The sequence below is a fragment of the Macaca nemestrina genome, chromosome 14 (assembly GCF_043159975.1).
Source record: "Macaca nemestrina isolate mMacNem1 chromosome 14, mMacNem.hap1, whole genome shotgun sequence".
Classification (NCBI taxonomy): Eukaryota; Metazoa; Chordata; class Mammalia; order Primates; family Cercopithecidae; genus Macaca; species Macaca nemestrina.
Window position 1 is genome coordinate 28,474,296 of NC_092138.1, and position 22,125 is coordinate 28,496,420.

Here is a 22,125-nt window from a genome sequence, read left to right on the forward strand (position 1 = left end):
CCTGCCAGAGCTGTGCTGTTCCTCCTCCCTGCCTGTGTTTCCAGTATCTTCCCTGCTTTTCTGTCCCATACTACTCTATGAAGACCATATGGTGTTCAGGACTCAGCTGAAGCACTACCTCCCCAGGGAGCATTGCCTGATGCACACCCCTCCCCTCCTGCAGAACTGACCACTCCGTCTGTGTCCCCACTGTGCAGAAGAACATCCTGGCCACCTGCTGGGGGCCTGCCTCTCCATATCTGCCTCCTCCCATTCTCTGAAAACAGGTCTCCTTCCTCTTTGTTTCCTGGCCCAGTGTTAGGAACACAGATAGGCACTGAGATGTCTGTCGAAGGAACAAATAATAATAACTTGTGGTGGTGCTTCTTTTCCCTTCAAACAGCCTGAAAGTTCCAGGATCTATTTTTATGTCTCCCCACTACCACGAGAAGTGCTGTCTTTGCCCTTAAGAGATGTTCAGACAGAATTAAAATGAGGCCGGGGACAGTGGCTCACGCCTGTAATCCCAATACTTTGGGAGGCCAAGGCGGGTGGATCACTTGAGGTCAGGAGTTTGAGACTAGCCTGGCCAACACGATGAAACCTCATCGCTACCAAGAATACAAAAGTAAGCTGGGCGTTGTGGTGTGCATCTGTAGTCCCAGCTACTTGGGAGGATAAGGCAGGAGAATCACTTGAACCCAGGAGGCAGAGGTTGCAGTGAGCTGAGATCACACCACTGCACTCCAGCCGGAGCAAAAAGAGCGAAACTCTGTCTCCCAAAAAAAAAAAAAAAAAAAAGAATTAAAATGAACGTTCAACTTTGCCTTGGGATACTTTTATATCCTTTACCCACCTCTGGCTCCAGTGCCAATGGACAGGATGATACATTTCTTGTCTGGGATTCAAGAACCTGGTCTTGAGGCTGAAAGCTTTGCTCTGTGGAATCCCAGAGCTGTGGTAGTAAAACTTAGATGGTAGCTGTAGAGAATCTACTAGAACATTATCTGCAGAAGATGAGTTGTTAGCTTAAGGAGACCTTGTAATTATGTAGAACAGGGAGTTGTTGGTGAGTCATCTCTGCGTACTGCATCCTAGATAGACTTCTGGGTTCAGCACTTACCTTTGTAAACTCTTGACCCTGCATTTACGTCCCACCCTCACAAGCAAATGGTCTCATTTGCTTAAAATTGGATATCCATCCAGTGGCCCAGAAGGCATGAGACTCCAGAGAGAGATATATGTGACAACAATTTTACTTTTTCTATCATATTTCATGGCCTAAATTTTGCCTGCAATGTATTCTTTGAAAGTTAACAGTATTATATAATTTCTAGTTTTTTTCCTCCATTTTTAAGAGTATATCAAGGTGGAAGTTGCACGTAAAGGACAAAGGTCTTGTAAAGCAGACATTTGAGATGAGCTAAACACTAACACCATTGTTTAGGCTTCATGGAGCCATGTCTGTTTTGAAGCTGTTTGTCCACCCTTGACATTTAGGCAATGGTGTGGTGATTTTTAGGCTTCCATTAGATGGGGTCCTCTCTCATTTGGGGACAGCTTTCTGCATCAAAAGAGTGTCCTTGGAACCCAGGTGACAGTCATCAAAGGCAAAGACCGTTTCTCTAATTCAAAATGCAGATTGAGGCCAGCCACAGCAGCCCACACCTGTAACCCCAGTGTTTTTGGAGGCCGAGGCAGGAGGATTGCTTGAGCCCAGGAGTTCAAGACCTGCCTGGGCAACATAGCGAGAACCTGTCTCTACCAAAAAAAAAAAAAAAAATGTTTTTTAGTTTAAAAAAGCTGCATATTGAATGTTCTAACGCAACACTAGAGGGATGCTGTATCAGAAAAGGGCCTACCATTGGCCACTGAAAAGTGAAGAAAGCATTGGGTGTATCTGTAACATATCTGCTTCCTATGCAAGCTGGAAAACATTGTAAAGCTAGAATAAATTGAAGCCATTTATTCAGTAAACATTTACTGAGTGCCTACTGTTTACAAAACCCAAGGCGAGGCAGTTGGAGGATGAACATGAACAAGACAAGGTCCCTACCTCCTGAAAGCTCTTGGGGGAGAAGGGGCATAACGCATAACGTGAACAGATAATTACACAGAATGGCACGTGGCTGTGGAGAAAAGGAATGTACTGTGAATAGGGTCTGCGGAAGCTTCAGCAAGATGACTGCTTTTGAGCTGAACATTGAACGTAGGAAAGAATGAGGGTGAACTTTCTAGGTGGAGGTGATTAATTGCACATGCAAACGGGAGGAAACTTGAATTAGCTCAAGCACGTGCCAAAGGCAAGAGCACCCGGGGTCTGCGGGGAAGCAGTCCCTGATGTGGTGGGTGTGGGTTCAACCAGAGCCTCTGCCAGGGCGGTGTCCACTGCAGGCTCATTTGTGCCCCCTCCCTCTATTCCATGTGGGTACTCAGCAGCAGTCACCTCACTTTTCTGTGGGGTCCGGGCTCCCTCTTCCATGCCCCTGCTCACTGTCTGTGTAACCTGTCTTCTTACATCATCCTAAGATCATCAGGTGCCCATAATGTTGTAAAGATTTTATTTTTAGAAGATTTAGAGCAATTGAGAAATAGGAAATGTGAGACTCTCTGGAGGATTGTTTTTAATGAAGGTGTGATACAGCCCTCAAACCATGCAATTAAAGAAAATCCAGCTACACCAGGTTCCCTGGGGGTCAGACCCTTAAAATCTTTGTGACAGAAAATTACTTGGGGGAAAAAATAGAATCGTGCATATCCGAAGAAGCTCTTCAGATCTGAAAAACTGGGGAAATTTAAAGGCATTAACTTCTCATGAAGACTTTACTACATTAATTTGGAGTCAGCCAGAGAGCAAAATCAGCAAATATGCACCAGCTCTCTTCGGTGCCAAATAAAAGTTGTGTGTGTTTCTTCTTGAAGGCATGCGGGGCTGCTTTATTGCAGCCAAGGGCTGTGGGGCCTGGGTTTCTTTATGCCAGTTGTTACCCTGGGCCTGCCCTCTTGGCTTCCCCACAGAGTGTCTGATGTCTGCATGTGAACATTTAAGGGGGTCGTTCGTTGTCCTCACCTCCCTGCCTAGAATCAGGTGTATGGGATCACAAGAAACAAATTCAAGTCTCACAGCATTATGCTGGGGTCATACAACTGCTTCATCTGAATTAAAATGAATTTCACCGCATTGTCTTTCTGTTCATTTGTGGCCCCCTATATTTTCCATAATTCAGACTTTTTGGGAAATGTTTATTTTTGTTTGTTTGTTTCACACGATGCTCACCAAGCTCCCCCTTGTCTATCAACGTGCCCCCACTGCCCCAACACCGGCACCATTTCTGTGTGAAACATTCTCCCTTTCCATGAAGATATTTTACTGATGTCTTGTGCCTCAGCTTCCCCAAGGGGGCTGGTCCTGAGAGATCAGACATGGGTTCAAGCAAGGACTAGGGTTATTTTGCTTCCTTTGCCCAGACTCACTTCCTCACGCTTCCTGAGGGAATACATCTGTGTTGGGTTTTTCTCTGTGTTTTATGCCTTTTGTCAAACATTGCCAACAGACTGTGAAGCAGCATAGCCTTCCTCTCAGAGGACCATCACTGCAGAATTCTTAAGCATCTCTGTGGCTCACCTGAAGATGCCTTTCATCTCCCAAGATTTCAGGAGCACACAACAATGTTTGGCTATAGGCCGAGGAGTGTTTTCCAGGCCTATATCAGTCCCATCCCTGTGCTTGCTTGTTTTATTTGCCCATCCATTCAGAAGATATTTATGGAGCACCTTCTGTGTACACAGACCTGGAAGCTTCCTATTCACATCTAGCGGGGCCTGCCTGCACAGGGAGCTGGGGTCCCATCAGCCCAGGCAATACCACACCCAACCAGGCCATTCTCCCTGAGCTGATTTTTCTTTCTTTCTTTTTATTTTTTTTTCATTATTATACTTTAAGTTCTAGGGTACATGTGCACAACGTGCAGGTTTGTTACATATGTATACATATGCCATGTTGGTGTGCTGCACCCATTAACTCGTCATTTACATTAGATATATCTCCTAATGCTATCCCTCCCCCTTTCCCCCCACCCCACGACAGACCCTGGTGTGTGATGTTCCCCTTCCTGTGTTCAAGTGTTCTCATTGTTCAATTCCCACCTATGAGTGAGAACATGCAGTGTTTGGTTTTCTGTTCTTACGATAGTTTCCTGAGAATGATAGTTTCCAGCTGCATCCTTGTTCCTACAAAGGACATGAACTCATCCTTTTTTATGACTGCATAGTATTCCATGGTGTATATGTGCCACATTTTCTTTATCCAGTCTGTCACTGATGGACATTTGGGTTGGTTCCAAGTCTTTGCTATTGTGAATAGTGCCGCAATAAACATACGTGTGCTTGTGTCTTTATAGCAGCATGATTTATACTCCATTAGGTATATACCCAGTAATGGGGTGGCTGGGTCAAATGGTACTTCTAGTTCTAGATCCTTGAGGAATCGCCACACTGTCTTCCACAATGGTTGAAGTAGTTTACAGTCCCACCAACAGTGTAAAAGTGTTCCTGTTTCTCCACATCCTCTCCAGCATCTGTTGTTTCCTGACTTTTTAATGATTGCCATTCTAACTGGCATGAGATGGTATCTCATTGTGGTTTTAATTTGCATTTCTCTAATGGCGAGTGATGATGAGCATTTTTTCATGTGTCTGTTGGCTGCGTAAATGTCTTCTTTTGAGAAATGTCTGTTTATATCTTTTGCCCACTTTTTGATGGGATTTTTTTTCTTGTAAATTTGTTTGAGTTTTTTGTAGGTTCTGGATATTAGCCCTTTGTCAGATGAGTAGATTGCAAACATTTTCTCCCATTCTGTAGGTTGCCTGTTCACTCTGATGGTAGTTTCTTTTGCTGTGCAGAAGCTCTTTAGTTTAATTAGATCCCATTTGTCAATTTTGGCTTTTGTTGCCATTGCTTTTGGTGTTTTAGACATGAAGTCCTTGCCCATGCCTGTGTCCTGAATGGTATTGCCTAGGTTTTCTTCAAGGGGTTTTATGGTTTTAGGTCTAACATTTAAGTTTCTAATCCATCTTGAATTAATTTTTGTATAAGGTGTAAGGAGGGGATCCAGTTTCAGCTTTCTACTTATGGCTAGCCAGTTTTCCCAGCACCATTTATTTATTTATTTATTATTATACTTTAAGTTCTAGGGTACATGTGCATAACGTGCAGGTTTGTTACATATGTATACTTGTGCCATGTTGGTGCCCAGCACCATTTATTAAATAGGGAATCCTTTCCCCATTTCTTGTTTTTGTCAGGGTTGTCAAAGATCAGATGGCTGTAGATGTGTGGTATTATTTATGAGGGCTCTGTTCTGTTCCACTGGTCTGTATCTCTGTTTTGGTACCAGTATCATGCTGTTTTGGTTACTGTAGCCTTGTAGTATAGTTTGAAGTCAGATAGCATGATGCCTCCAGCTTTGTTCTTTTGGCTTAGGATTGTCTTGGCAATGTAGGCATCTTTTTTGGTTCCATATGAACTTTAAAGTAGTTTTTTCCAATTCTGTGAAGAAAGTCATTGGTAGCTTAATGGGGATGGCATTGAATCTATAAATTACCTTGGGCAGTATGGCCATTTTCATGATATTGATTCTTCCTATCCATGAGCATGGAACATTCTTCCATTTGTTTGTGTCCTCTTTTATTTCATTGAGCAGTGGTTTGTAGTTCACCTTGAAGAGGTCCTTTACATCCCTTATAAGTTGAATTCCTAGGTATTTTATTCTATTTGAAGCAATTGTGAGTGGGAGTTCACTCATGATTTGGTTTTCTGTTTGTCTGTTATTGGTGTATAAGAATGCTTGTGATTTTTGCACATTGATTTTGTATCCTGAGACTTTGCTAAAGTTGCTTATCAGCTTAAGGAGATTTTGGCCTGCGATGATGGGGTTTTCTAAATATACAATCATGTCATCTGCAAACAGGGACAATTTGACTTCCTCTTTTCCTAATTGAATACCCTTTCTTTCTTTCTCCTGCCTGATTGCCCTAGCCAGAACTTCCGACACTATGTTGAATAGGAGTGGTGAGAGAGGGCATCCCTGTCTTGTGCCAGTTTTCAAAGGGAATGCTTCCAGTTTTTGCCCATTCAGTATGATATTGGCTATGGGTTTGTCATAAATAGCTCTTATTATTTTGAGATACGTTCCATCAATACTGAATTTATTGAGAGGTTTTAGCATGAAGGGTTGTTGAATTTTGTCAAAGACCTTTTCTGCATCAATTGAGATAATCATGTGGTTTTTGTTTTTGGTTCTGTTTATATGCTGGATTATGTTTATAAGCCTTATTTTCTGATATACTGTTTGACAAAGGATTTTTGAACTGTTCTAAGAGCGTCCAAGGTAGTGTTCAGATGCTAAAATGCTGAAATTTCTCTGAATTTTCAATAGCCTGTAGACTAAATCCGAAATATTTGAAATCTGAATTGACTAGGAAAATACAGGTGGTATGGTTTCTAGTCGTCAAAATCAGGCCCAGCTGCCTCTTTAAAAATGTGTGTTTTAATTTTTACTTTTCATTTGGATCATTTGGGGCAGGCGATTTTATAAGACATTTGATACCCTAAACATTTGGCTTCATCAGTAAGAAAAAAATGTTTTAAACATATTTGTGTAATATCCTTAGCTCAATTCATTTAGGAGTTTTGATATTCAACCTTTTCTGTATTTTCTTTCAACACTTGGCCTAAGGGAAATAACAGCCCAGAGCTATGAAATCTCCTTTGAAAGCATGGCAGGACTTGAAGAAGAAAGCTTGAAAACCACAAGTGTTTTATGTACAGTTGGCAGCTCCTTTCTAAGAGGTTTTCTCCCCATGCAGTGTCTGTTCGGTTGTGTTCTGTTTGCTTCTCTCTCCCGGCCCCTTTCCCCCGGCCAAGTGTCTGCCAAGTCTCTCAAGTTCTTACCGTGTTTCCTCTTGCTGTGTTCTAGTCTCCGTCTCCTGGCAGCTCCTCACCCTTGGGTGCAGAGTCATCAGGCACACCTCTTCACCCCAGTGACCCCGCAGAAGCCTCCACAAATAAAGAGGTAGGGTGCTGTTTTGTTACCAAGGCCATCGGGCCACTTTGCTTTACTGTAATACTGCTCTGTGCTTCCTAATACAGCATTCTACGGCGCTCCTGACCCACATTACCCTGGTGAAAACAATCCTGATTTCTCCTCTCCAGTGTGCAGTTCACCTGTTAAAGCCATGTCATCCAGTTTGATAGCCACTGGCTGCAGGTGTCTAATGAATGAATAAAATGAAAAGTTTATTTCCTCAAGCACAGTAGCCACATTTCAAGTGCTCAGTAGCCACCTGTGATGGCTGTCAGTGGTGGATACTGTATTGGAGAGGGTGGATTACAGAGCATTTGCATCATTGCTGGAAGTGCTGTTGAACAGCACTTGACCTTGGATACCAAAAACTCCACGTACAGCATCTTTCCTCCTGGCGTTACATGCCAGGACTTGCAGTTGCTGTGTGCTTTGGGAAATACGTTAGTTTCTTAAACACTCATTTATTTCAGGCCCAAATGCGGTATCTTTCATAAGAATAGAGTGGCCATATGTTCCCAGTTTACCTAGGGTATGGTTCCAGTCCACGCCTGTTGTCCAGGCAGCCCGTCTTATGAGCACGCCCTTCTCTCTTGCTGGTGCGGTGCTGTCTGTGAGAACTTTCCACGATGCTGGAAATGTTCCACTTCTGCTCTGTCCACTGTGGTAGTCATTAGCCTCATGTGCCTGTCAAACCCTGGAAATGTGGCCAGTGTAACTGAGGAACTGAAGTTTTCATTTTATCCCATTTTAATTAACTTAAATAGCCACGTGTGGCTGCAGACTGCCAGACAGTGCAGCTCTAAAGTATCCCTTTTGGACAACAAATTCTGTGGTCTCCTTGCTTATGTGGAACATTTCAGTGAGAAGATGCTGCTTTTTCCCACTGAGGTGCCTGGAGCTGAGAAAGGGCAGCCCCAGAGGGGAGACACTGCCTTCTCCTGTACCCAAGGTCCTTTTACACCGAGTGAACTGCCACCCACGCCTGCTAATGAGCCAACATCAAGTAAATGTTGGTCTGCGCCATAATCTGTGTGTGGGCTCAGCTCACTCTAAATATAGCTGCTCCCTCATCAACACTGAGGAGATGTGTTAAAGAGGTAAACCACATGATGAACGATGGTTTCCTTTTCCCTCATTTTGCTGATAATTTTATGTTAAATGCAATGAAAAAAACAATCTCTGTTTTAAACTGAGTGGCAGATCACTTTTAAAGGAAGTCTCAGTTAAAATTTACCCTTGAGGTACCCTTGAATACACATATATTTGCCATTAAATATGCAAAGGAAAAGTATTTTTATTAATCTGTTCATATTAAACCAAACAATCAAAGATAGACCTTCTCTGAAATGACCAACATTAGAATTTAGACTAGAAATATACGTAGGCCTCCTCTGGTCTTGAACCTCAGACCCTTGGCCATTTGAAGCAGGAGTGACAGGGGCACAGTTTCTGCTGTTCCCACTGTTCCACAGTTCGCTTCATTCTTACATCACATGGTTGGGTGAGAACGCATAGTAAGAAGAAAAAAAGGACAGGTGCCATGGTGGTAACAGTAATGAGCATTATCATTTCTTGAGCATTGACAATGTTCCAGGAACTGGGCTGAAAAAAATCACAGATAGTGTCTCATTTAATTCTTAAAATAATTCTGTGAGGTAGGTATCATTGTCCTCATTTGCTGGTTGAAGAAGCTAAGAGGTTGAGTAACTTACCTGAGATTGTAGAGCTCACAAGTGGTCAGCCAGGATTCAAATCCAGAGCTCATGGGAACCCACGCTCTTAACTGCCAAGATCTGCCACTCCCGGAGTAGAAAGTGTTCACAGGCCACAGACTACATGGACAAGGTAGCTTGTCTGTCATTGTTCCGGTTGCCCAATTGTGCCTCCAAGTTCTGCCCATGAGTCGATTTGTGTGACCCCCCAAACACAAATCCCAAAGATCTTAGCCTTTAACTTTTTAAATGCAGCTTTATTTATTCTTGAAAGTTAAGGATCAGCAGATGTTCATCTCAGTCCACGTGTGAAATAAAGGGCTAACCAGACATCTAAATATTCAGCATTTGATTATGCTTCAGATATAATAAGGCAAATTTGTTAGTTTCTCAGTCCCTCAAGACTTTGCTCATGTTTCTATATATCTTTAGAAATGATGATGAAAATCCTATTTGTGTGCAATAGTTAGAGATTCTTCCATTTCACAAAACTCTTTAAAAAAAAAAAACATCTTACCACCCCAGAGACTAAGAAAGCTAGTCGTGAGCTCATGAGTAGAGAATAAGTGAATGTACCAAATGCTTTCTGTTGTAGCTCTTAATAAAATGGCAGCTTTTAGAGCTATAGACTAAAGTAATTCTTTTGTAGCTTCTGCTACAATCTGGACACTGTCTTTGAGATTAGCATTCAGAAAAGTATCCAAATAGAGCAAGAAAATGTGAAGTGACTTCTTAGATGTACCTGGAGGCTAAGCAATTTTGATTAAACAAACTCTCATTACCCCAGGTTCTAGTTACTTGGGACAAGGGTAGGGAAATGGTTGGGAAATAGTAACTTAAAAGTTTTTGGCCCCTGTGAAGATTCTAGCTTCCATCTGCATAACATGAAGTTATGAGGGTTTTTTTTTTTTTTCCTTTAAACCAATCTGAATTAGATTTGGCTGCTGGCCCTTAACTGGGCCTATCTTCTCACTTAGGTAAGTGGAAAATACAATTAATGTAAAGCACTGCTGAAACTGGAGTTCTCTTTCCCCCGTCCACATATTCTGGCTTTTATTTGGTGTGCATTTTCTCATAAACGCATTACTAGCCAGTAACTTTTCATTCCTGGTGCACTAGGAACCCACCTACTTTGGTGTGCAGAGCCATTTCATCTCAGTGAGCACACATGCAGCAGGTTTACTGAAAAGCTGCCCTGTACAATATATTATTGTGTGATTAGTGTTGAATTGTCATTATCCTGAATTGACCTGGAGTCTTATAACTAGGTTTCTTCAACTGCCCCAATTTTTCACAAAACAATTAAAACTACTATTTTTAGACTGTTGTCCAAGTATTAACTAAGTTATCATCCCTTTGCCATTCCCATCCTCCAAGGAAAGAGCACTGTGTTAAGTGCTAGGTTAGGGAGTTGCTCCCAATGACATCCCAACACTCACCCAGGGCGCTTTCCTCATCCAACCTGCCAGGCACCCCAGAGTCTACCATCTATGCAGGTCAGCCTATCCAACAGCTATTCAGTGCCAGATATCTTTCCTCTTAAAGTCATGCATTTAAATAATCACCTAAGACTGGGTAGGTTCTCAGCAATGAAATTCTTGGCCATGCAAATCTTACCTTCTACGCATTTTAGGGACTTGTCTTTAACAATAGCTCTTCACTCTCCTGTGATGCTTGTATCACCCTGGTCCAGACACACCAGCTACAAATTCTACTGGTAGAAGCAGGGGTGAATTTCTTTCTCTTATCTCAGTCAGTGTTACATCTAGGACATCTGCTTCTGAAAGGAACGTATGGTGAGTTTTGCTCCTCTGAGAGCAGGCAGTTAAGCTGCCATCTAGTCAGGCTCTAAAGGTGTCTAGCTCATCATCTCTGCTTCCAACAGTGCTGTGAGAACACTGACCTTTGCTCTGAGGTGCAGAAGAAATTCCAGGGTTTACTGGAATTTACTCCATTATTGTGTTCTTATTCAGAAAACACACAATAATGATTTATATAATGGAGTTTTTCAACTAAAATAAATCAGTAGGAGATGGAAGAAAGAGATTTTAAAAACCTCTAGCACACATTTTTAGCACAGTGAGAGATCACTGTGGCAAAGAGTAAAATAAATTTCTCTAAGAGAATTCTTAATTTCAATGTATAGTCATAACGTTGGTGCTTTCACTAATCAGTTTTTCACATGGAAGTGCAGATCCTTAAGACTACAAATTGTGCCCTTTTTATTGTTGTTGTTAGAGATTTTTGTCTGTGGGATTGTTTTTTAGTTGGCAAATACCTCTCTGATTGTGAAATGTAAGATTTCTAGGTTATCTAAAATATGAATGGACTATTCTGGGTTTTAGGTAACCTTTACTAATAAATGCATGTTTATCTGCACTTTACTTTCTCTAACTAAAAATGATCAGTAACTGGTAACTGCCACTGATGATGTGTTTATTTTTCATGTTGCATGGATGATTGTGTTAACGCATATTTCATTATACTTTGCTCTTTTTGAAACCTCTTTGTCTTAATTACAGTCAAGAAAAAGCTTGGCTTCATTCCCAACCTACGTTGAAGGTAAGAGCTGAAAAGCAAATATTGAGCACTGAGTCATTCATGAATCTTTTAGTATTGGGGCATATGAAGCACTGAGATATAAGACAATAGAAGGGAAGAAAGGCCATAAAGTCACTTATTCACAATGTTAACAGTCTTAGAATCTTAGACTCAGAAGGGTGATAGCTGGGAGCCTCTCAAAAATCCTACTCACGTCTTTGCCTATTATGTGGATGAGGACTCTGAAATTGGAGTCGAAGCTGTGGGCTTTACCCAGTGTCATGCAGCTTAGCAGTGGTCACATTGGATCAAAAACCCAAGTCTCCTTATTCTGTCCCTGTGCACCCCGTACATTCAATAAGAAAAATTCAAGTGGGAATGAACATTAAGGCAGAAATTTTGGTCTTTTTTAATAAGAAAAACCTTCCCAGCAATTTTCATCTATTATGTGGATGAGCTAGTAATAGTAACGGTTACCCCATGCTTACTCTGCCAGGTTCTGTTCTAAGCACCTCCCATGTAATAACTAATTGAATCCTCACATCAATCCTGTGAAATGAGTTTTGTTATTATCCCCATGTTATAATGAGACAACTGAGGCATCAAGATTATAACTTGCCCAAGATCCCACAGTTGGCACTGCAGAGCCAGGCTATGAATTGGCAGGCTGGCACCATAATTCTCTCTGGAAACCAGTGTCTTTGTGGGGCTGCCACACCTGGTTGTGCAGGTTACTCACTGCACAAGGGCACCTACTCAGAGGCCAAGTGGGGCCAAAGTTCAGCCAAGCTCTGCACTCCAGCTGGAGATTGTACCATCCAAATGGGGCACCAAATCAGGCACCGTTTCTCATTCACAAAGAGGCACTCAACTCTCTGGCTAGAGATGGTGCTGAGGGTCTACCTGGGTGTATCACCATTTCCTTGAAGGAGGCTTTTCTGGAGGCCAGAGAATGCCCAGACATCTCTCTGAGGGTGTATCTGGCCTTTGGATCCTGTGCGTGAACAGTCATTGTGTTCCACTGCCTGGGAAAGGGTTACCAGGGCTCATAAACCTTCATGAACCCTTGGGCTCAAAGCCTAGGACAAGCTCACAGTTTTGGTTTAGTTACTCAGGTTTCTCTCTTCAGTCATCTGTAAATTATTTGCATCAGTTTTGTGAGGCTCTGAAATTCTGTGAGAGCACTCTGGGAAGTTTTCTGAAGTTTGAAAGCTCCCTTCTTCATATTCATCCCCCTGGCCTAGAGATTTTTCAGGCTCAGCGTTAGCCTGAGTGTGAGGATGTCACGTGTGTGGTCTCTCATCCACAGAGCAACCCGAAGGCAGCACTAAAGGGAAACCACGTTCTGAAAGGCCAAAAGAAAACTTGCAATTCTCTGACACAGGATCATTAAGGGTTTAATTTTTTTTAACTTTGTAAGAATATACTAGCACTGAGCCCAAAGTGAATTTATGAAATTGGGGCTTTTATTTTTCTGGGTGTGATGCGGTGACAGTGACATTCAATTATATTCAATTTCCTGAAAGGATAAATGGCAATAAGATCATATCTCAAAATGTGTTTAGGTCTGATATTTGTGTGTCTTGGCTGCTTGGCATTTCTACAGTCATTTAAATATAATTTGGATTGCTTTTAAACGTTTCCCCATACCCACACTTACTGTAGTCAAAAAGGGACCTTGTCAGTGAATAGCGCCCGTAGCGCCAAATCAGAGAAGAATGTATGATGTTACAAGTCCCGTAGAGAAGGTAGTTAGTTTTTGTTTTTCTTTTAACGTTGATTTTTAAAAACTAGATGGAAGACTTTTAAAGTTCATTTCCCAGATGAGATCTTTCTTCTCCATATCTGGTTGGCAATAATGATTATGTTTCAATAACACTGAAATGCATCACTAGGAACTTATCATGGAAGAACTGACAATCTTTTACTTTATATAAAGTGTAATGTGGATTCAGACCTGTTCATATATTATTTTATATGCTTCCCTGCCATACAACTGAACCTGTATATCATATATAGCCCGAATCCGTCTCACATCTATAAAAGATTCGGAGCAGGCCCCTGTGGCTGTTGAGCAGAGTGTGAATTACTGGTAAGTAGTGGAGGCAGATTTGTCTGTGTACCACTCACAGTGTTAGCCTCGAAGTCTTGCTTGTAAAAATGGAGAATAAGACAAATAACAGGCTTCCTTATTTAATTACTACATAGATGCTTTGTGAAAGCCCTTCCTAAAACACTTCTAATTTCTTTGTTTCAAGCACCACCTTAGTTTTAGATAAATGAGTAGATTATTTTACATCTGTACTCTGATAAGTAGTTCAGCACAGGACACAGCTGTGTAAACTCAAGATGAGCTTGATGTTTAAGGGTAAAAATAAAAAGCATTTCAGATTAGCCTTCCAAGAGGAAAAAGCAAATTGTTTCCATTACAAGTTATCTAATTTAAGACCCTGAGGTTTTAACAGTGAGTTAAAATGTATATTTTAGTCTCCCCAGATGTACCACTCAAGGCAAATAAAATACATAGGGCCAGGCGGGGTGGTTCATGCCTATAATCTCAGCACTTTGGGAGGCTGAGGCGGGCAAATTGCTTGAGCCCAGGAGTCCAAGACCAGCCTGGGCAACATGGCAAAACCCCATCTCTACAAAAACTACAAGAATTAGTCAAGCATGGTAGTGCCTGTAGTTTCAGCCACTTGGGAGGCTGAGGTGGGAGTATCCCTTGAACCTGGGAGGCAAAGGTTGCAGTGAGCCGAGATCACACCGCTGTACTCCAGCCTGAGTGAGAGAGTGAGACCCTGTCTCAAAAAAAAAAGAAAATAAAATATATATGTTCAATTGCAGATTAAAATGCCTTTTTAAGTGGACTGTTATACAGTTATATATTAATCACAGACATGTTTTAATTTCGAGTTAGGGTTTACAATTAGAATTACAATTCTAATTGTGGTTAGAATCAGGTGCCCCCAATTAAAATATTTAAAACAGGTTTGACTTAAAAGGCTGGTAAATTAGAACAGAAAATTTGATTTTCCTTGGAATCTGTCTGTGTGTAGGCACAGGCCAAGAACATTATACCCTGTAAGTGAACAAGATTGACAGCATGGGACCGTGGCTTTGAGGTCATGTTATCTGTCTTGCACAATTGAGGTCAGAAGCCATTACAGGAATCCAGACATTCTGAAACAGATATCCTATTTTTCTGATCTATAAATTTGTTTCTTCCATTATGGACTAAATGGGGGAGGAGATATGAATGGGAGACAAGTAATAGGAATTGCTGTAAAAAGCTTTTCTAAAAACACAGCCATCTAGTTACTTAACCATTTATCCAGCAAACATGTAGTTGATACCACCTGGGTGACAGTAAGACACAAGAGAATCAGAGGTGAATATGACATGGTCTTTGTCCCTTAAGACCTCAGTCTAACAGGAGAAACAGTATGCTTTATTGCTGAATTTTATGTTCCATATTTAAGTAAATATTTGCATCACTTTCCATAGTAAATGGTTTTAGAGAAGCAAATTATTCTAGAAACTGTGCCTTCTATTTGAAAATGAGGTGTGGGTGCAGATAGACACAGAAAGATGCCTTAGACCAGCGGTTTGCTCTGCCTCACCTGTGCCAGTGGTGAGGCATGGAAGAGGGGTGACGTGCCATTGACGGGGTTGGCAGGCCCCGCCCCAGGATGGCTTCCCTCACTGTGGCTCTGTGTGTTACAGTTCCGGGACCCTGCGACCCCGAAGACTTGATCGATGGAATCATTTTTGCTGCCAATTACCTTGGCTCCACCCAGCTGCTCTCAGACAAAACTCCTTCCAAAAATGTGCGCATGATGCAGGCCCAGGAAGCCGTAAGCAGGATCAAGGTGAGGACATCTGGGTGCTCCAGCAGGGATGGTGGGCAGGTGTGGGCACTTGAGCAGTCTACAGCACTGGCCACGGCTCCACATCTAGTTTAGAGGAGAATGGTTTGAGATGACATCAGACAGGCAGTGCTTGTATGCCTGTTAACAAAAATTTCCAAAGTCTACTGGGGTCTTTATGTACAAACATGATCTATTTAGGTTGTTATAAATGGCCAGTCTTGAGAAGAAGTACTTATGATCACAACCTTTGAAAAGTTGATGTAATGAGGAAGGATGCCATTTTGAGTATTATGTCTCAAGTGCACGACATGTACCACTGGATTTCCACTGACAGCTGGAGGTCAGTGGCAAACATTCATGTTACAGAGTTGGTTCAAACTAGGTGGCATTGCTTTTGAACCAGTCCCTCCTGTTCAAGCTAGATTGAACTGGCTTGCTTCAAGGACAGTGAACCCTTTGATCAAATCTAACCTGGCTAGTCTAAGGTCAGTGCAAGGCTAATCCAGTTTAAACTAGTTTGAGCCAGTCATAACATGTTTGAATCTGTTTAATCAAGACATAAAAGGAACGAGCCTTTTTGATCCAGGAGGAACCACTCTCATCTGGTTTAAGTCATTCACAACTAGTTTGAACCATCCAGAACCGGTTTATTCCCATGAATAAATGCAGAAATGCAGAGCTCTAGAATCTCCACCACGATACCAAAACTACCTAGAATAATGGGCAAACCAGGAGTCCAGGAACACTTCAGGTACATTCATGTCATCCACTTGCCATTGTGCCACCAGTACCTGGAACCACTGGGCAGTCTCCCCAAGCCTTGAGGCCATTGTCACCTAGAGCCCTAGGGACAGCAGAACTTCATGGTAGAAGTTCAGGACCAGGTATTTCCAGCAAGTTGGAACAGGTTAGACCTTGCAAGAGTCTGTTTTATCCAGTTTCAACTGGTCCAAATGGATTCTTTCCTCAAGGAGCCACTCCGTATTTCATACCTTCTCTCTCATACACTTCCAGGTTGCATCCTGGTGTTTGTGTGGTAATGTGGAAAGAGAAAGAGGGACAGGTAGACCACAGTAACTGAGACTCCTTAATCTCGCAATCAAAGAAAAAATTATTCCTTGAGCACTTAGACATGCAGGGCTGTGCAGGGTCTTGGCAGGGAGGAAAAACAGCACCTGATAAAGTGAGATCCTTGTCCTCAAGCTCAGCCAGAGTGTCACCAGAGTGCAGGGGAAGCCTGCAGATGTGAACACCTCTGACCGCTGCCTTCTGCCTGAGAGGTAGAAAGGAACAGTAAGTGACCAACAATTCCAGGAGGTGCTTGCAGAGGAGAGGCAGTTGGCTTGGGCCTCATGCCCAGGCTGATTCTTATGATAGTCACGTGTCCAGACTCCGCCATGTGGTAAATAATAAGCAGCTCATATCATCACCGACACCGTAATTATGATGCCCCTGAACCCTCAGCTGTCCAGTTATCCTGCAGTTCCCAGGATGCTGTGTGAACGGCCCCATGTCCCTCTCATGGCTTCCTCCTCAGGCTGCTCACTGCTGCTCCTGCTGCTGGGGCCTCTGTGTGTCACCCACTGATCTGACCACCTCTCTGCACTTGGAGGAAACGCTTCTCCCCCAAGCTCAGAGCTGGCCATTCCCTTAACTCCTCCTAGGACAGTAAGCCTATGCTGCAACTTTTGACATGTCTACTGATGTTTTTATAAACCAGGGAGGAGTGATTTGCAACTGCCTCAAGAGTGGCTGTTGTCACCACCCTGCTAGGCCAGACCTAGTGTCAGGATTACTGACAGGACTTTTTAGTTCCTTCCATGTGTCAGGGATCCACTCAGCCACTTCATCTGGGGCACACAAACCTTGCCTATGCCTCAGAGGCCCTGCTGCCATAAGGCCCATGTCTGTGGTGTTTGTCTTCTTCTAGAATTAGCCTCTCCCAGACTGATGGACAGTGGGAGGGTCCAGTTCTTTTAAGGTAAGCCCCATCCCCTGCCCAAAGAGATGTGCCTTGCTCCATGGCTCCCAACAGTACAACTCCTTGGAGACAGTCTGACCTTCATACCTTTTGGGACTTTGAGACTAAACAATGCTACGGATAGAACTTCACCAGGTTCTTGGGGAGCCACCCATCCAAGCTTGGCCTAGTTCCCTTTCGCTGTCTTCCTGTTTCTACAAAGTGGTGACATTGTGCCAGAAAGTCTCCCCAAGGTCTTCTCCATCTTAATTTAGTTGTCTTCCAGGCACAGCATTCAAAGCAATAACCCACAAGCCTCTCAGAGAGAACAAGCTGCTTTTCAGGCACAGTCACATCCTATTTTGTACAGAGCAGAGAACTTTAAATCAAAGAGACATAGAGACATAGTTCTGACTCCATGTGCCCCATGGTTACCAGATATGCCTCCTGGGCTTCCAGGTGAATGGTGCTCTTAGCTTCCCCAGGTTTGGTGGAAGCCCAAAAGCCTGGTGTGCCTCACTTGGGGTCTCTGATAGACAGGGACTGCCTTCAGAAGATGTGTTTGGAAATGAGTGGAGGCACCTCTGCTTGTCGCGGTGACTGGGGGCATTCATTGGGCCAGAGCCAGGTGTGCTCAAGACACTATAACGTCCAGGGCAGAGCCACAAAACAAATATTTTATCTCTACCAAAATGCCAAAGAGCTCCTATCAAGGAATGCTACCAGAGCCCATTCAGGCAAATCTTCCAGAATAAAGCTGCAGTCTGCCCCCAAAAGAGTACTGAAGACTCCTGAGGTTGAAAACTGCATGTTGCTTTGAGGTTAGTTTTTTCTAGGTTCTATCCATCAAGGTTTCAAAGTTTTAAGGTTCAGGTTTCATTTGGGACACCTTGTTTATTAGCACTCTGATAGCTTTGGACTCCTACAGATAGAACATTTATGCCTTTCTAGTCTCCTTATGACACTTAGGTAGTGCTGAGATGGCCTTACAGGGAAAAAGCAGGCACGGGGCACATCACTTGTACATAAAACAATGTTCAAGGTACACAGCATCCCTGTACCAAAGCTCATCAGTGCCAATTGTATTGTGAATTATCTTTTCTTATTTCCACAGTGGTGTCCTATAGTGTTGTTATTCCTTCTTTAAAGTCCAGCTGCCTCATAAGAAATCAGAGATTTTACTTCAAAGCTTCCAAAGGATTGGTATCCCGAAGTTCCACAGTTCATTTGAACCAAAAATTAGATGGCTCTGTTGATCAGAACAAGCAAGATAGAGGCTTTCTGATTATAAATACATTTTAGACCTGCCTAGAGCAGAATACACATCTGGAAAACATATATTTATTTTTACAAGCAAATTACTCTGGCGTGAGGAATTCATTATAGAGTGGTAAAATTAAATGGTTACATTTCACTCATAACTTATAAGTATCAGTTTACAATGTGCATCTATGCATTGGAAGGAACTGTTGCCTGTCATTAAATATTTTCTGCTTCATGTTCCTTTTACGTCCATTAAAATGCTTGTCAGATTGGTTGACGTTACATCTAGCTAGAAGCCTTTTCCAAGTGTAAATGGAGATGCCTGTTTAAGTGAGCACTCTCCAAAAAGTGACTGTGTCAGGGAGCGTACATGGATTTCATCAGTGCAAAGGGAAGCTGGGGGCAAAGAGTGTTGATCCTGAGCAGGCTGGGCTGGGCTCAAGTGGAAGGAGCTTGCACCGGGTGCCCACATGTGCCTGGCAGACACTGCTCTGTAAGGAAGATGGTGCCATGCTGTTTCCGAAAGAGAGACTGACCTTTCAGAACGAGTTATTCTAGGCCACCTTGGCAGAAAGGACACAGAGCATAGCAAAGCTGCAGACTTTATAGCATCCATCCAGGAAAGAAGGAGAAAGAAAAGCTCTGTGGATTTATTTTGCAATCCATTTAGCAATGTCCTTAACCCCAAGCTGATTAGTAATTTCTGGCTTGGCACTTTCACCTAAACAAAGGTGGGGGTAGTTTCCTCCTTTGTTTTCTGATTCCTCCTTCTTCCCTCACTCCCTGCAGGGACCCCAGTTTTGTCCCTCTCTTCCTCTGCCTACATTGTTTGTTTGACCAGATGGACGTGGCTGGATGTGAATGAAAACTGCTCACCACGCACCCTGGTACTCATGGTGCTTTATCTCTGAACAGACGCTGACCTTGAAGCTTAGGTTTCCATTTCAAAGCAGTCTTTAATTTCTGTTCCATTTGTCGATTGTGGTGTCTGCCGCTCAAGTAGTACCAACTGTATACTAAAATTGAACATTGCTCATTGGACTTGGACTTGGGGTTTTGAAAGTTACTGTTTTCTTAGTTTAACAAAAAACTTACAAGATTCATTGCCACATGGAGAGAGAATTTGGAGCTGCAGTTTGGCCAGGTATTTTCTACTTAATGTGAAAAGAAACAAAAGAATTTGGCCCCAAATGCCAACTGTTGCTGTGCAGACTCCTGTGATAGGCCCTTTCAGAATAAAAATTAACCAATACGCAGTTCTTGAGCTTGAGAAACTTGCAGTAAAAAGAAGCCAAAAAGAATGTTAGGTAACAATAATACAAGGTAAGCTGAGGGCTCTGAAATTTAAAGGCTTTTCTATCTACCACAATTTAAGAGATGACATATCTGAGCACAATAGCAGAATTAGAAGACATCTGCCATTAAATTTTGTTTGTTTGTTTTGGTCTTTGGTCCCTCCCTAATGTGTTCATTCTGCCTTTGTTGGTCATCATTTTTGAGAAGTAATATCCTTCCAGAGAGCCCTCATGTACTTTAGGGGATTGCATTAGAGCTGTGGTTCTCAAAGCATGATCCCCGGACCAGTAGCATCAGCATTGCCTATGAACTTATTGGAAGTACAGGTTTTCAGGCCCAACCCCAAACCTACTGAGTCAGAAGCTCAGAAGGTGGCACCCGGGAGTCTGTGTTTTAACGAGCTGTCCAGGAGATTCCGCTCTGCACCAGCATTTGGGAACCACTGCCTTAGAGAAGGTGGACCCGCCAGTGTGTGAGGCATCTTTCCTCCCACTGTGCCCTGCAGCATTCTAGTCAGGCTAAGCGCTTGTCACTAATAGAGTTCCACTGGCAAATGAGCTCAAGAAAATAGATCTCCTTTTCGGATATTTGCTACAGATGTCTTCCTCTTAAAGGCTCTGGGAAGTCCTACACTGAGAAGATTTCCTTCACTTTAACTAGCAGCTCCCATAATTACTTGAGCACAGAATACATTGTTACCATGCGATAGATACCTGCTAATTGTCACCATTTGATAGATACCTGTCTTATTGGTAGTATTCTCTGGAACATGTTTTGGGAGAAACTTCTAGAGAGAGCTTTGCACTATGTGCTGCGAGTCTTTAATGTGCCCTAGATAGAAACACACCTCTCCCCTAACAGCGTGGGACTCATGCCTACCCCCTATCTAGAGAGAGCCCGACTGGAAGCCAGCACAATGAGCTCACTTGTCTTCCTTGCTCTCCACTGCATCTCTACCTTGCCTTCCACTCTCATTCCCACTTCATTCTCTGCTCTTCAGCCAAAAGATAGGGTGGCCTGCTGAGCCCTACCTGAACCACAGAGACTGCTTCGTGTCCATCCACCTGGAGTGTGGTGTTGTGTCTCCATTCTTCCTATGAAGCTTATGCAATTAGATTACAAATGGTGTTTAGGTATCTTGTGGTCCGTGCATTTTGGCAAGCTGCATCCATTATCAAATATTCATATATCCATCTTAACTAGCCTGTCCCAAAGATCAGATTTTTTCATTCTTTTGTGATTGTCTCAAAATTATGATTTCATTGTAGAAGTAAAATATCTATCATTATAGCTTTGCCTAAGTTGTATCATTTCCCAGCTTAGTTGAAAAAGTCTATGATCAGTAAAGTATTAGGCCCTTCACATGCATTATCTCATTCTCATTTACTCCTCAAAATGGATGAGGTAGAGAATATTGTGAGGTAGGTATTGTTCACCGCATGGTGTAGACAAATGGAGAAGTTTACAGATGACAAGCTTGCCCCAGTTGCACAACTAGGGGTTTACAGTGGAGTGAGATTGTCAGAATTTGAATCTCTGTTCTGCCACTTCACAGCTGTGTGACCTGGGGCAAGTTAATTAGCCTCTCTGTGCCACATTTCCCTCTTCTGAAAAATGAGGATAACACAATGTAGGCAGAAATGGCAACATCTACTTAAACCTCGTGTTTCATGGGATTGATCATGGCTTACCACCTAGCAGGGTAGTAGCTCACAGGGGTGTTGTAAGCTTTTACACTGATTTATGGGAAATACTTCGAAGGATTCTGGCACATAACAAGTTCTCAGCAAATGTCAGTGGGGAAAGAAAAGATAGAATAGTCAGGAGCATCCCTGGCACGACTAATCTAGTGTCTTAACAACGGCAGAAACTCAGTACACATTGTGGATGGAGTAAGTGGGTGGGTGGTGCTGCAGTTTGTCCTTTGCACCACACCCCGCCATGTGGTAAGCCATGATCAATCCCAGGAAACAGAAGGGTTTAAATAGATGTTGGCATTCCTGGCTTAAAAATGCATGCCGGCCTTATGTTTCTCTTGGACCCCTTTCTGCTACCCTAATTTCTCATTCTGGCTCCAACTCTCCCATCTTCTGTGATGTTATATTTAAATTTTAAATTATAATTTATTGTAGGGTACTTGGATATCATGAGTGATTTAAAGATGGTATTACTCTAAATCCACAGAATATTTTTAACTTCATAAAAACTGTTTCAGACCAGGCGCAGTGGCTCACACCTGTAATCCCAGCACTATGGGAGGCCAAGGCAGGTGGATCACCTGAGGTCAGGAGTTTGAGATCAGCCTGGTTAACATGGTGAAACCCTGTCTCTACTAAAAATACAAAAATTAGCTGGGCATGGTGGCAGGTGCCTGTAATCCCAGCTACTCAGGAGGCTGAGGCACGAGAACTGCTTGAACCT

General features: G+C 42.7%; 1 protein-coding gene across 5 annotated transcripts in view; it reads left to right on the forward strand.

The window, feature by feature from the left end:
* The window catches only part of LOC105491773 (amyloid beta precursor protein binding family A member 1), a 226,511-nt gene that overhangs the window by 176,726 nt on the left and 27,660 nt on the right, over window positions 1–22,125 (forward strand). For all 5 annotated transcript variants that reach the window (XM_071077693.1, XM_071077691.1, XM_071077695.1 and 2 more), the window contains exons 3-5: window positions 6,956–7,051; window positions 11,298–11,337; window positions 15,040–15,185. In XM_071077693.1, the coding sequence (XP_070933794.1) occupies window positions 6,956–7,051; window positions 11,298–11,337; window positions 15,040–15,185 (282 nt within the window). The remainder of the gene's footprint in view (window positions 1–6,955; window positions 7,052–11,297; window positions 11,338–15,039; window positions 15,186–22,125) is intronic.